Source organism: Ascaphus truei, chromosome 2 (assembly GCF_040206685.1).
Source record: "Ascaphus truei isolate aAscTru1 chromosome 2, aAscTru1.hap1, whole genome shotgun sequence".
Lineage (NCBI taxonomy): Eukaryota > Metazoa > Chordata > Amphibia > Anura > Ascaphidae > Ascaphus > Ascaphus truei.
The window spans coordinates 86,038,917-86,054,391 of NC_134484.1; the positions used below are offsets into that span (position 1 = coordinate 86,038,917).

Here is a 15,475-nt window from a genome sequence, read left to right on the forward strand (position 1 = left end):
TTAGCAACAGAGTACGCAGGACGCCCGACGCGGATGTCAACCATGATGTCACGCACTCATGAGATCATCGCGGGAAGATGCTAAGTCTGCAGTGAAACACCTGAGGGAAGGACGGAGCCCTAGGAAGGATCCCTGATGACGTTACCACGTAACTGGAATGACGTGGCAATCAGGAGATGCATGGCACAGGATGGTGATGACACTGAGGATCAACAGGACACCTCGTGATGGGTCTATTTATTCGCACATTTTGGACTTTTTACTTTATGCCATTTACTCTTGAAAAAGGCCTAGTGTGGCCGAAATGTCAATCTATTGGCAATACATTTGCATCAATATAAAATCCGTAGTGCCTCTCTTCTTCTACCTATCTATACACAACAGTACACACAGAAAGTCTGTCTGCACTGAAAGTCTCATATACATCAAGGTGTAGAGATCCATGCTGAATGGTAAAATCGTTTGTGAAAACACTATTTGGAGCTGATTCTATCATCTTCGAAGCTCTTGATCACACTAAAATCCGTCCCAAAACTCCCATTTACTTGAATGCCAATTTTCAGAGACTGGCCACTGTTGAGCTTCTAGAATTAGACTCTTGGTGTCACTGCTTGTGTTTGCTCATATTTTCTTACAATACTTGCTTCCATAATTAGTCAGGTGAATGTAGAACTGGTAAAACCGAAGCCACCTCAGAACAGGTGTTATTACTTTGTGTTACCGTATTACTTGAGTTATGTTACCTTCTTTGTACAGTATACTACTAATTACAGAGGTTCTCTAACTTTTCTTAATCATGGACCACTTCACTATAGCTTGGATGGCTGCCATAATTAGTTGTGTTTGTAAATATTTTTGTAAATATGTATAATATCTAACAATAAGCATTCAGCACTGGGGTGCAAAGTTTTTATATAAACAAACGACTGAAGGTAAGAGATGCCAAAAGTTAATTTTGAATGCCTTGAGGGACTACCAGTTGGCCATGAACCACCGTTGGAGAACCCCTAATATATTACATTTTACAATTCTGCAGAATATGTTAATATTTGCCAAGTAACAATAATTGCTGAGCAGTCTGGCTTTGAAGAGCCTCAACTCACATGACATTTAATTGCAGGATATTAAGACCAATCTACATTTCAAGCACATATTATATGGAGCTATCGATTTTAATCCCTGAATTAGCAGAAGGTAAAGTTTAATCATAGAATAGGTATAGTCCATAATACTGCAACTGACCATTCCTAGTCTGCAACCGACCCCTCCATAGCTGCTGCAAATGCAAAATCAATCCTGAAAACTATGGAAAAATCAGACAGCAATCAGCTGTCCCTCAGCAGCATCTTTTCACTGGTTCCCAGTCTTTATATCCCACTGCTCACACCAGTTGTAACCAAACTTTCCTAGACTGCTATCAGCCTAGTACCTTAGTAGCTGGTATCTTCAGGGACACAGACACTTCATTTCAAACAGGGACTCTTTATTTAAACACACTTCTTATTGCTTGCACTGCCTCATCACCCAACACCAGAGGCACAGTCCTTACATGACACTGAACATGCTGGGTAAATTCAACCTGGAGATAGGCCAGTAAGAAGTGAGTCCATGTATCTGAAATCCCATACCGGTGGAAGTCTGCAGCAGGAATCTCTCCCATCCACCTTCTCTTGAACATACCCTATCACCCATAGTTAGGGGTCGTCCCCAAAGCAAGCTGGTAAAGTCCAGGACCAGAGACACATCCTCTCACAGGAGCTCTTACATCTTTGTATGTCTTTGTAGATCCCCATGGGCAAGTGAGAGACAAGGCACTGAACTTCCCCAACATCTCATTTATATAACTTTTCTCCTTGGAGTTCCAGACACTGCCCGAATAACAGCCTTCCCTCAGAGCCTCCAGAGGCAACACATAACTTCTAGAATGTTTCAAAACCTTTAGTTCTTAAACCATGCACCAAGAACAGCTATGCAAAAAAGTGTTATCAAACTGGCGCTCTTTACAAAAAAGTGCAATTCCTATATACAGTATAAAAGTGTGAGATGTTCTATAACATCAAACAATTTAAAGGTGAAATACCAAAAGTGCAAAAAGTGATGTGAAAAATAAAACATAAAAATACTTAATAACGTGCTGATCAAATCCTTTACAGGATTGCTTCTTCAATCCTCAGCAGTGTTGTAGTACAGGTGGTGGGGAACGCTCCCCACCACCTGGACAACAACCCAGAACAGCTAGCCTGAAAAAGTTTGAACCCCTTATATCTAAAAAGACTCCAAGAGCTAACAATCATACCACTAACATTTAAGTTAATTGCAATACTTAATAGTAGACTGTGTACACGTTTTTTTTAAAATATGAAGAACAAAGTGTTAATTGAAGATATATTATAACCAACATTTTATATATGGATTGTAAAGACCAATTTTAATAGCAGAATTGTGTATACTATAAAGCAGCAGTGCGCAAACTGGGGGGGCGCGCCCCAGTGGGGGCAGGAGATTGTGTGCGGGGGGCGCTGGGTTTATAGAGGCCCCGCACGCTTCCCAAAGGCACTTAAATTAAGTGCCGGGGAAGCGGCGAAGGCCTCTGTAAACTGCACTTACCTTGGCTCAGGCGGCTTCTGGAGACACATGACACCCAGACACCGTAGCCAAGGTAAGAGGGGAGGGGGGGGGGGGGGCAGAGAGGGGAACAGCCGGCAGTGGGGCGCAGGGAAAAAAGATTGTGTTCCCCTGCTATAAAGAACCTTGACCTGAACTACAAAGTTTGCTGGATAACCTAATTTTGAATGCAGAATTGTCATATTACCTTAAAAATACTACTACTACTGTTACTTTGCTCTGATACAGCACTAACTTATTACTAACTAATAACAACTAATTGTTATGCACATTAAAGTCTAATCATATATGGTCAATGGCCCTTATTCTTTAAAGTGTGATAGTGCAGATGACTTTAATGGGGCTTTTCAAGCGATAGCACGTTATCTGCACTTATCACCGCCTATGAATCAATTGATTTGTCACTAATGAGGGGGAAAGTATCACTGACAATTTGCATATTCATCGGCTCTTTAACTACTTTTCCAAAGGGGCAGGATCCCAAAAAAAGATAAGAGCAGAAGGGCCGCAAGCCTAATGCCATTTTATTTGTGATACACAATATATTTGAATAATTTGCAAGCATTTATAATATCCTTATCATATACATTTACATTACAAGGGAGTTTCAGTAGACAATTTGCAATTAGATGCGTTAGCAACTGCTAGGAAATTATCAAGGAGAGAGAGTCCAAGGGCCACATCAATGCCCTTCGTGGGCCAGCGGGCCACCAGTTGAAGAGCCACGATGGAAAACTTCAAGAGAGGTTTTTAAGACACTTTCATTAAGGCCTTGCCCCCGCTGCCTACTGCAGCATCCGCTGTGGCAGACGCTGCACGGACGAGAGCCCTCCCCTCAATGGCGCCGGGCCCGCTGCGAGGGGGGGCCGCAGAGCTGGGGCGAGAGTTGCTCCTGCTCTCAATAGAATTGAGAGCAGGACTCGCGACGAGCGATAAGGCACGCCCCCCGGCGGTTCAGCCAATGAGGGCGAACCTGCCGGGTGACGTCATGGCCGTGCCCCTGTCACTTCCCCGGTCTCTCTTCCTGCAGTGAGCTGCAGACCGGGGAATCGGCTGCACGCGCCGCCAATCTCGCGGGCGCGTGTTGCAGCGGAGTTACCGGGGCCTTAGCCTAACTCACAAAACAGTTATGAAATGACCATGAGACACAACATCCTTCTGTGTTTGTCAAATGTCAACCAAAGCACAAATGATGCGAAGTACCAGAACACATTTTAAATGACCGTGATACTGACACAATGTCAGAAATTAAAAAAATATGGTTTTCAATTGGATTTTTGTTTAATAAATTGAATGCTTTTTTGCTCCAGTTGTGCAAACAGACTTTTTATTAAATAGATAAGCTCTATCATCTAAATAAAAGGGGTGTTGCTACTTTCCATTGATTTTCAATACTTTGGCCTGGCTAAATGGACACAAAGCAGTAAGTTGCTGTAGTAGCTGGTAGATACGGACATAGAGCACTGCCTAGTAAATATAGGCCTATCATAAGACATCTTCTTGCACCAGAAAACACCTTACATCCCATTCAATTGAATTGATAGTAAGGTGTCTTCTGGTGTCAGATGTTTTATGGAGAAGCACCGCTTAATTAATTTGGCCCACAATTTTATGTATCGCTTTTCTGGCCTTTATTTTTATGTAGTAAAGTTGCAAATGTTGTATTTATTTATTTATACTTAAACGAAGCTTGACGAAGAGGCCAGGGGGCCTTGAAACGTTGCTCTATTGGGCACATATTACGGTGTGTCTGATTCTTTCTGTATTGCTGCTTTTTAGATACATAAAAGAAAATACTTGGTGAGACCAAAAGCAAAATGTAAGTCCTTTATTATTATTATTGAGTGCTGATCCAGTTTGGGGGGGGGGGGCGTGAAAGGCAGGGGGGGGGCGTGAAAGGCAGGGGGGGGGCGTGAAAGGCGTTAAAGGCGGGGGGGGCATGAAAGGCAGGGGGGGCAACACACACACACAGTGTGACACACACACACACAGTGTGACACACACACACAGTGTCACACACACACACACACACACACACACACACACACACACACACACACACACACACACAGTGTCACACACACAGACTGTCACACAGACACACAGTGACACACACACACACGTCACCTAGAGCGACACACACGCGACACCTACCTGTAGTTCAGGCCGCCGCCATCTTCTCACTCGGCGCCGCGAGGGAACTACTTCCGGCCGCCGCCATCTTCTCACTCGGCGCCGCCGCCATCTTAGGCGCATCGCGAGGGAGGAAGGGGGTCCGCTGCCTGTTCCCCCGCCGGGGATGGAGATGAGGCGCCGCGAGGTCCGCTGCCTGTTCCCCCGCCGGGGATGGAGATGAGGGGAGCGGGAGCGCCGGGAGAGGTGAGCGGAGGGGGTGTAATGTGCGCGCGTGTGCACAGGGACATCTCACTCGGCGCCGCCGCCATCTTCGGCGCATCGCGAGGGAGGAAGGGGGTCCGCTGAGCGGGGATGGAGATGAGGCGCCGCGAGGTCCGCTGCCTGTTCCCCCGCCGGGGATGGAGATGAGGGGAGCGGGAGCGCCGGGAGAGGTGAGCGGAGGGGGTGTAATGTGCGCGCGTGTGCACAGGGACATCTTCTCACTCGGCGCCGCCGCCATCTTAGGCGCATCGCGAGGGAGGAAGGGGGTCCGCTGCGCGGGGATGGAGATGAGGCGCCGCGAGGTCCGCTGCCTGTTCCCCCGCCGGGGATGGAGATGAGGGGAGCGGGAGCACCGGGAGAGGTGAGCGGAGGGGGTGTGTGTACACAGGGGTGAGAGTGTGTGTGTGTGTGTGTGTGTGTACACAGGCCTGACAGTGTGTGTGTGTACACAGGGCTGAGAGTGTGTGTGTGTGTGTACAGGTTGTTGTTTCACAGGGGTGACTGTGAATGTGTGTGTACACAGGGGTGACTGTGTGTGTGTGTACAGGGTTGAGTGTGAGTGTGTGTACAGTGTTGAGTGTGACACTGAGTGTGTGAGTGTGAGGGGGTGACTGTGTACCAAGGAGTCCTCAGAGGTTCTGGCCGTGTGGTGTGACTGCAAGTGTGTGAGAGTGAAGGAGGTGATGTCACAGTGGGGCGTACCTCTTGGCCAATGAGTCACGGACCAATCAGATTCACCGCAGATAGCACTAACCTCACTAATCATTCGATTGTATATATTAAGATATATAGCAAATGTAAATATACTGTATGCTCATTTGCATGTCTTAGGCAGGTCTGCAACCCCGCCTTTCACCATTATCACCCAGCACACAGCACTTCCACTGCTGCAAGGGATTCTGGGAAATGACATGCATCCCCCCCGCCCCTTCCCACACCGCACGGGCAACCAAGGGAGCGCCGTGGGCAAGGGGACCGGAGTGAAGGGCGTGTCCCGCGTGGCCGCCAGTGCCCTGCTCCCCCCCTCCCGCTGGCATGTCCCGCTGCGCGTGGCAGGTGATGGCGGAGCAGCGGAGGGTGAGTCGTGTTGAGGGGGGAAGGCGCGCAGAGGGGAAGGTAGCGGGGAGGTGAGCTGCGGGTGAGGGGGGCTGCGCTGGCGGGGAGGTGAGCTGCGGGTGATGGGGGGGATCCAGCGGGCCAGGCCGCGGGGTGAGGAAAAGAGAGTGGCCGGGTGGTTGTGCACTGAGCAAGTGAGATTAACATAGAAGGCATAAGAAGCTACTTTCTATTATGTAATAGTCATCTTTCAACTTCAACATTAAAATCTCATTAAAAAAAACTGTATGTGGAAACATTGCTCTGCTGTCAAATGGATTACTGTCATTCAACCACTTCACTGCCAGTGTAGGCAGCAAAGTGAATTCACACATATGACACTACCATGATTTATCCAATTTGCTGCCTTCATGCAATTATGGTTTAATATGATTCAGTACTGTACATTATTTGAATCCTGTATGCAGTACATGGCTCCATGTAAGCGTATAGCAGGAGATAGATATGTATTACAGACTGGTGCCAGCCCCTAGACAAGTGTGTGTGCTGCTGTACGCCTCCCCCGGTGTGTCTCAGTCACATCGTCTCCCCCTGTGCTCCCGTGGGATCCCTCCCTAGCTGGGGCGCATTGATTTACAGCCCCCTCCCTACGCGCCCTGTGCGCAGACAGGAGCAGAGCTCAGACTCCTTCCTCCGTGCCATGAGCCGGGTTTACATTACAGGCTCACACGATGAGCCCCAGACCGCCCGCCACCCCGACCAATTGCTGCATTCACTCCACCCCAGAGCGCAGCAGCTACTGCTCCTCCCGGCCACAGGCTGTCACCGCCCGAGCCAGGAACTTTCCCACGGCCCGCGCGTGCTAACAGGCGGCCCTGCAGACTCCGGCTTGGCACTGCGCCCGACCAATCAGGCGCCCGCTGAGGACGGGCTGGGCGGAGACACCGAACACACTGGCCTGTCAATCACGATCAACCTCCTTGGCAGCGGTTCTTTTAGAATGTAGCAGGAAGGACAGGATCCAAGACGCCTGTGTCCATTGTGACGTCACGGAGGGGAGGAGGCGGCGGGGAGAAGTAAAGAAGCATTATTGGCCACAAGAAGATAATTGTGTTCCAAGAGCAGGCGCCAGTCCCCCCTCCTCCCTCCTCTCCCCCAGATCTTGTAAGAGGCGAACCGTGGGAAAGGGATAGTTAGGTTTTAACCAGAGGGAGAGCCGGAGGAGGGAACACTGTGTCAGAAGCAGCTCAGGAATACAGAACAGCTTGTAACTAGGAAGCCCGGATCCATCCCCCGCACCGCGCACTGACTGCTGCTGTCTGCACAGCCATGAAGAGGACTCACGAATACAGCTCCTCGGACAGCGAACTGGACGAGAACATCGAAGTGGAGAAAGAGAGCGCAGACGAGAATGGGTAAGGCAGACTTCTGATAAGAGAAAATGATCAGTTTAAGTAACGAAATAATACAAGATTTTTTTTTATCTCTTGCTGATCAACATGGAAAAAAAATCACTAACATCACGTTGACAGATTTACTATAAATAACTGATCTATGAAGTTATTTTTGTTTGGTCAATACATCTGACCTGATGACATCGTTAGCTCCTTATAGGTATCACCCGTTAGTCTGAGACTGTATCTCACGATCCTACAGATTCAAATAATTCTTGTCTTCCTATTTTGATGGAACAGCACCAGCTTTACCTAGTAATATTACCGCGAAGTAATGTCTTTACAGTTGATAAACCTCATGCTGTTTTTACCCCTCTGTTGAAAAATCTCCTTTGAATATATACGGTACTTGTTAATCCGATATTATTTAATGTTTGAGACAGTGAGAAGTTTATTGCAGTGAATCCTAACATGATCTTTCCCATTATTGTTTGATTTCAGGAACCTGAGCTCTGCTCCTGGCTCAATGTCTCCATCCACTTCTTCCCAGATCTTGGCGAGGAAGAGGCGCAGAGGGGTGAGTACTTCACATACCTGCGGTAGTCACAGTGATCAGCCCACGATCAGCAAACACGGTGACTGCTCATTCACTTGTCACTAAAATAGGACGTTTTTTTTTTTTTTGCTTCTCTGCAGATCATCGAGAAACGTCGTCGGGACAGAATTAATAACAGTTTGTCTGAGCTCAGGAGATTGGTGCCCAGTGCGTTTGAAAAACAGGTAATTTAATTTAAAACTACATTTTTTATTTGATGGGGGTTCAATGATAGTTTAGTAGCCTGGATGCATTGTTAAACTTTTTGTTTGGGCTTTTTTAGTTATGCTTCTGTCATGGTTTTTATTGATAGGTGATTTAATGTAACAGCATAATGCCAGGGAAATATTTATTTTTTCCTAATTGTCAATTATATCTATCTATCTAATTTAGATTAGCTCATTCTTGTTTTGTCTTGTTTTGACCTTTGCTTATCCGTTTTATGCACTTTTAATGCTTCTTTGACAGGGTTCTGCAAAATTAGAGAAAGCTGAGATTTTACAAATGACAGTGGATCATTTAAAGATGCTACACACTGCTGGGGGCAAAGGTAAGGTTTATTATACACTACCTATTAATTATGTTTTGTTCACTACTATTTCATATTACCTTCTGAAAGACATCCACAGTTCAAATATTCAACATATTAACACATTGCAACTACAATATTATACACCATACTTTATATTTAGACACACAATGAAATGCCTGAACATTTAGGCAAATTGTGGCAACACTGAGTTAGCTGAAGCAGTTGTCTTATGGAGATGAATCTTTATATTTATGAAACAAATGGTATCTTGCTGCTTGCTGATTTTTGTAATTTAATGCTAGTTTGGCAAAGTCTCCAGGAGATGTTGTGGGAATCATGTTTGTATTAAGGAAATGATAAGCACATCTGATCATTTATGTTGGAAGAAGAGGCACTGACTTCTCCAATATCCAGCCACCAAACCTCTGGGCATTTTTTTGGGCAGAGATCCATGTATTTATTGTCTATGATAGATCTTACACTTTAGGACAGTTAAGTAGGTACCTTTTCATCCACATAGCCTCTCAATTTTTTTTCCTACTTACTTTGAAACCTTTCCCCTAACCATTTCTTGCATATGTCAAACCTTCAATTATCCTATTTAATTGTTAACATTTTTAATAATTATTATTTTAGTGTTTTATTTGTTTCCACCAAACATGCTAGACATCAATTCCATGAACCTTCTATTCTTGCAGTGACAAATACTTTGCATTTTTAGAGTCTAATACCCTCTGTCTTAAAGTCTTATTCTAGTGTGGGAGAGCGAGTGGCTCAGTGAGTAAAGACACTGACTGGCATTGAGAGTTTGAAGCAGGGGAACCTGGCTCAATTCCCAGTGTAGACTCCTTGTGACCTTGGGCAAGTCACTTTATCTCACTGTGCCTCAGGCACCAAAAAAATAGATTGTAAGCTCCATGGGGCAGGGACTTGTGCCTGCAAAATGTCTGGAAAGTGCTAAAACTAGCAGCGCTATACAAGAACATATTATTATTATTATTGTCTAACTGTAACATGTTTTGTATCTGTACTCCCCAGCCCTTAACAGTACTAAAAAAGTATTAATTAGTTTCATACTCGCCCTTTTTTTTTGCAGTACACCTTTGCCATATATTATATGTGCATAGTTATACTTATTTTTGCCGTGCTGTTTAGTGCATTGCTAGGTCCCTGACAGCGTATGTTGTGTGTGTTTGCAAATACTTAAAGTTATCCAAAGTAAGCAGTCTTAATAACCCCATTCAAAAATAGACTTGACATGTACATAACAGCGCAGTGCAAATAAGAAGTCTTCTGTTGTAACTCCAGTGCCAGAGTGCCCGGCAAAGTTTTGCAATATTTACTAGAGATTATAGAAACTCAGTAAAAATGTACATTATTTCTACTGACTTGATACTGTTAAATGTGATCATTTCAGAACTGACATATTTATGACTTTACTACTTTTCTGCATCAATAGTAATTCCCTATTCAATATACTAGAAGGTTGGTAGTTAGTTTGGTTGTCAGCCTTTTTTACTCTATTTACTAAACATATTGTTTTTGTACCTGTTTTTAGGTTATTTTGATGCCCATGCTCTTGCAATGGACTATCGTAGTTTGGGGTTCAGAGAATGCCTGGCTGAAGTGGCTCGGTACCTAAGTATCATTGAGGGTCTAGACACTTCTGATCCTCTGCGAGTGCGACTAGTCTCTCATCTCAACAACTATGCCTCCCAGCGAGAAGCTGCAAACAGCGTCCACACCAGCATTGGACACATTCCCTGGGGAGGTGCCTTTGGACACCATCCTCACCTTTCTCACCCACTACTTCTGGCACAGACTCCTCATAGTAGTACAAGCAGCACATCCTCCTCCACAGAACCTCATCACCAGAGCAGACTTCAAGGTTCACCACATGCTGAATCTTCTTCGCTGCGAGTTCCCCCTAATGGGAACATAGCGTCAGTGCTTCCTGTTGTTGCCTCTTCAAAACTCTCTCCTCCACTGCTGTCTTCCATGGCATCACTGTCTGCATTCCCTTTTTCATTTGGATCGTTCCATTTATTGTCACCCAATGCACTAAGCCCATCTGCACCTGTACCGTCAGGAAACATGGGCAAGCCCTACAGACCTTGGGGCACAGAAATTGGAGCCTTTTAGGAAACCAATAAGAACTTATTAGTTTTTTTGTGCAAAGGGGTGGGCTGGAGGGGGTCTACAAAGTCCAGCTGTGCTGGGCTGTTATGAATGAAATATACTATGTATTGCCCAACTTGTGTGATACAATGGTACCATTACAAATGAGTTTTTGTTTAAAAATAAAAAATACATTTTTTTATTTTTTAAATAACTTTTTTGTTCGCATCAAGATTTTAGCGATTTTGCTAAAATGTGGTACACCTTACATTGCATTAGTGGGGTAACAAAAATGTAAATAGATCTCTGCTTAATATTTAATTTGCTTTGTAAAGTAATAATTTCACATTATCTGATGACATTGGAACCTTTTAACCAATAGTTTAGGTTTTTCTGTGGTCTGTTGTTTTTAAAAATGACAACATACCTTAGTCTTAATTAGCAGAATACTAAATTCAGCAATAACCCATTACGTTCTGTTGCTAATATTTTAAGAGTTGAGATGTTCTATAAGAAATATCCTTATGTAAACTATATTTTGCGTTTTTATATTTCCAAGCGTTGACAAATCAGATTTATGAGCTTTATCCAAGGAAGAATAGCAATGTTCACTTCAGTGGTTACATTTATGCTCAGCGCAGATAAAATGGTACAGTAGATGCCTATAGCATACTTATTTTGCACATTAACCTTAAATCTACAACATTTCAACAGAACTCCTATTGTCTAATGTATTCTTTATTATCCAGTGAACTAGAATTTTATTTAACAAGTAGATTAATTTAAAACAGAACCCACGACATGTTTGTACATAATTCACATTGTGCATAGATGCATCAACTAAAAAGGTGGGCTCTGCTGTACTGCGTTTAATCACTGTTGTACTGGTCTATTGTGACTAAATAAAGAGTCATAGTGTGTTCTTTTGATCTTCTGCATCATTTGGTCTTTTAATTCCTTATCATGGGGATCTATATCTTTGGAACATTGATCTTGGCTGTAATATGCAACTGTAACACATGTTTAACTCTGGTTTTGTGGCTGAAAATTATGACTTGGGGGCATATAGAAGGACTCAAGACCCTACAAGCTAAAGGATGGAAAAAAACTGTGCATAATGAGACAGCCAGCAGATACTCCACCTTTAAAGATGTTAAGAAAGGTGTAACTGAAACCTGATCACTACAGATGTCCTATCATTTCGGTGTAAGGATTAGGAACCCAATGGACCAGGTTTGCTAGGCGGGCTTATTTGAAAACCCCTATTTGCTTCAGACCCTATTGAATTAACCCATAGCCTCTTCATTGTTTTAGGTTGAAGACTTTCAGTTTTCTCCTCTAGCAAGTAGGTTAGATATATTAAGAGTAGGTTAGATATATTAAGAGTAACACCGTGCCACATAATTCAAGATCCTATTTCCATTTCAGACGATATGCAATGAACATAAAGCACTTTTTTATAATGTTACTCAACATTCATTTCGCACACATGTATAAACCACACGGATTACAAGTGGTCATTTTCTATAATATAAAAACATAATACAGGTATATCTCCATGAAAAACTGTTTCAATTACTAAAAAGAATCCAAATCTTTTCTCCGTGACTAAAAACCAAACCCTTTTCTAAATAACAATCATAAGCTGTTATCTTTTTTTTTTTTGCCTGAGTGGAGCTACTCGATTTGCCAGTTATCTAAAGCAGTGTCAGTCACCTATCATTGCAGCATTCAGCTTCATACACTAAAAACACCTCATTTGTTTTTTCCCACAGGGCCCCATTAAGGTTATTCTGAGGCACCCTTGTGTAACGCGTTCACCTGTTTGAGAAACTCTGTTTTAAAGGATGGCACAGCAGATTTAAATAAAGTCATATTTATTTAGAAAGGTCAGTGACTGGATATAATTGTCTATGTACATGTATGCATCAAGTATGCCCTCGCAAGATGTAAGGGCATAAAGGGTGTTAATCACCATCACAATAGCAATCAATAATGGACATAACGGAATGGCCATTAATGGTCATGGAATCCTATTGCCACTTTGTGAAAAACGCCCAATGTTACTTGCTCAAAGTCACACAGATTGTAATTGTCCCATACAGGAACTGAACTAACAATCATGGGTGTATGAGATCATCACCTTAATCATGTTATTGGTTTTTTTTAGAACAGTGGATGAGCCTTTTCCATATGCAGTTATTAGATAATATTCTGCAGCTGTAATGCATTTCTACACTTCATCAATCTGCAAATAATCCCCCTTTGCTTTGTGATAGTGTTAGCCATTTTTTAAAGACAGTAGTATTTTTTCTCAATGTTGACAGGCTCACACTTCATGTGCGGTTGCCTGAAATGTGGCATGTTTGTATATGCGTTTCAAATGTATTGGAAATATACATTGGGTGTTTTAAAATGACATTTGATAGCAATTGAATTTAAAAGGGGCAATCCTCTCTACAAGATTTGTCTTCTCCCCTGCTGGATTTCATCAGGACTGCAGAAAATAACTAATTCTATTCTATTGGCCTTATATTAGTCATTCTGCCTATGCTGTAGTTCTTATTTCAATTAGATAATTTTCACAGTGATTGATTACTAAGAGCTGTTAAAAAGGGATGTTTTAAGAGGAGTCTTAAGGCTTTTAAAAAGAAAGTGGTATTATCTCAAGCTCTCACAGTGAAAGAAAGGGGTTTAACCCTTGGAGTGCCAGAGGGGACACAGCACCAGTGTATCTTGGCCCCGGCGGCACTGCGATTACTAATGACGTAACAGACAGGGAAGAGTCGCCCCCCTTCTATTGCTCACCAGTTTAGATTGCACTCTATAGGAATGCAGGATACAATCTCTGCTAGCAAAACGAGCCGCCTTTTTTTATGTACTGTAGCAACGTCCTGGGTCACTCAAAGGGTTACGTTATAATTATGCTGCAAGAAGAGCAAAAATTTTAAAATAACTTGGGTACATAACACCAACACTAAAATAGCGTTATTCTGCATGCTGCTCCACCTCGTGCTATAACATTTTGACAACTACACCTGGAATTGACACAGGAATAGAGGGATCATGCATGAGTGCATCTAAATGTCTCTCGCAAGTTCCCAGAAACCAGCTTCGTTCAATTGTTAGATATACAGCTTAAACTGCAGTGAAGGATTCTGGGTAATGCTATCCAAATGAGCAAACTGATGCACTAAGCTCCATTAGACCAGGGAAAATAACGTTTTGTTACCTAAAATAGTAAAGGATGTTATTTCCCTGAGTTTAACACATATCCAGAAAGGTAATAATATGCAAAAACAATTAATTAGAAAAGGCTTAACACCAGGTTAAATTAGCACTACCTTACACGTAGCAAGTTACAATCCCTAGCGCTGTGACCTACATCAAAACATTTGATCTAAAACAATAAAATCATCTTTTTCTTATTCTGTATAATGTGTTCTCCGCTGCTTATTGTGGTTTAGGGGACTCACAACTAGTTTCACCTTCCACCTTTTAGCCAGCACTATCTCAGCTTTCTATGCAAAGCTCATTGTTGAAACCACGACCCTCACTTTGTCAGATAAACAGAGAATGTCTCTCTGTCGATCAAGCGATTTTATTTACAAGTTCAAGGTTTAAAATATCAAATTTTCACAAAAGGCAATAAAACGCATGTCAGTTCTGTATAATGGCGTTTCCTTCAGAGGCTGTTGCTGTGCTCGCATCACCCGCCGAGCCAGACACAAGTGATGATCTCTCAAACCTATGTAGTCCCCTTTTCCCCTGTGTCAGGGCGACTACGTGTGCTGCTATACCTGTGTGGCAAACAGGAGGCCTGATCCTCCGCCACTGGGGAGCCTGGGGTGTATGTATATCTACTAAACAGCGCCTCCACCAGCATTGGACACATTCCCTGGGGAGGTGCCTTTGGACACCATCCTCACCTTTCTCACCCACTACTTCTGGCACAGACTCCTCATAGTAGTACAAGCAGCACATCCCCCTCCACAGAACCTCATCACCAGAGCAGACTTCAAGGGTCACCACATGCTGAATCTTCTTCGCTTCGAGTTCCCCGTAATGGGAACATAGCGTCAGTGCTTCCTGTTGTTGCCTCTTCAAAACTCTCTCCTCCACTGCTGTCTTCCATGGCATCACTGTGTGAATTCTCTTTTTCATTTGGATCGTTCCATTTATTGTCACCCAATGCACTAAGCCCACTTGCACCGTCAGGAAACATGGGCAAGCCCTACAGACCTTGGGGCACAGAAATTGGAGCCTTTTAGGAAACCAATAAGAACGTATTAGTTTTTTGTGCAAAGGGGTGGGCTGGAGGGGGTCTACAAAGTCCAGCTGTGCTGGGCTGTTATGAATGAAATATACTATGTATTGCCCAACTTGTGTGATACAATGGTACACCAATGCTGGTGTAGACGCACCGACATCACTGACCAGCCGCCGCAACCACTCAACACCCACCCGGCGCCTCCCGCAGCACTCACACCCCTACGCACCGACATCACGGACCAGCCGCCGCCCGCACTCACCAGACACCCGCCGCCTCACAGACGCTCACACCCTAGCGGGAACGCCACCTCCAGCCCGCACTCAACACCCAACCGCAACACACTCAGCAGCCACACACCGCCGCACACCCCTTCCACCGTAGCGGGACCGCCACACCAGCCACTCGCCGCCTCACATCCGCTCACACACTAGTGGGACTCATACCCACCACTCACTACCCACCCACCACCCGTACTGAACACCCGC

The 15,475-nt window shown here is 44.1% G+C and overlaps 1 protein-coding gene across 1 annotated transcript; it reads left to right on the forward strand.

The window, feature by feature from the left end:
- Positions 1-7,052: 7,052 nt before the first annotated feature.
- On the forward strand, positions 7,053-11,646 carry HEY1 (hes related family bHLH transcription factor with YRPW motif 1). Its single transcript, XM_075583057.1, has 5 exons — positions 7,053-7,493; positions 7,974-8,049; positions 8,169-8,252; positions 8,536-8,617; positions 10,158-11,646. Exons 1-5 carry the CDS (start codon positions 7,408-7,410, stop codon positions 10,739-10,741), a joined length of 912 nt encoding a protein of 303 aa, XP_075439172.1. The 5' UTR covers positions 7,053-7,407; the 3' UTR covers positions 10,742-11,646.
- Positions 11,647-15,475: the final 3,829 nt, after the last annotated feature.

Bases quoted from the DNA above. Each gene is read 5' to 3' on its own strand.
- HEY1 (XM_075583057.1), top strand. From the start codon at position 7,408: ATGAAGAGGACTCACGAATACAGCTCCTCGGACAGCGAACTGGACGAG. The intron at 8,050-8,168 runs GTGAGTACTTCA...GCTTCTCTGCAG, and splicing joins CGAGGAAGAGGCGCAGAGGG to ATCATCGAGAAACGTCGTCG. The intron at 8,618-10,157 runs GTAAGGTTTATT...ACCTGTTTTTAG, and splicing joins ACACACTGCTGGGGGCAAAG to GTTATTTTGATGCCCATGCT.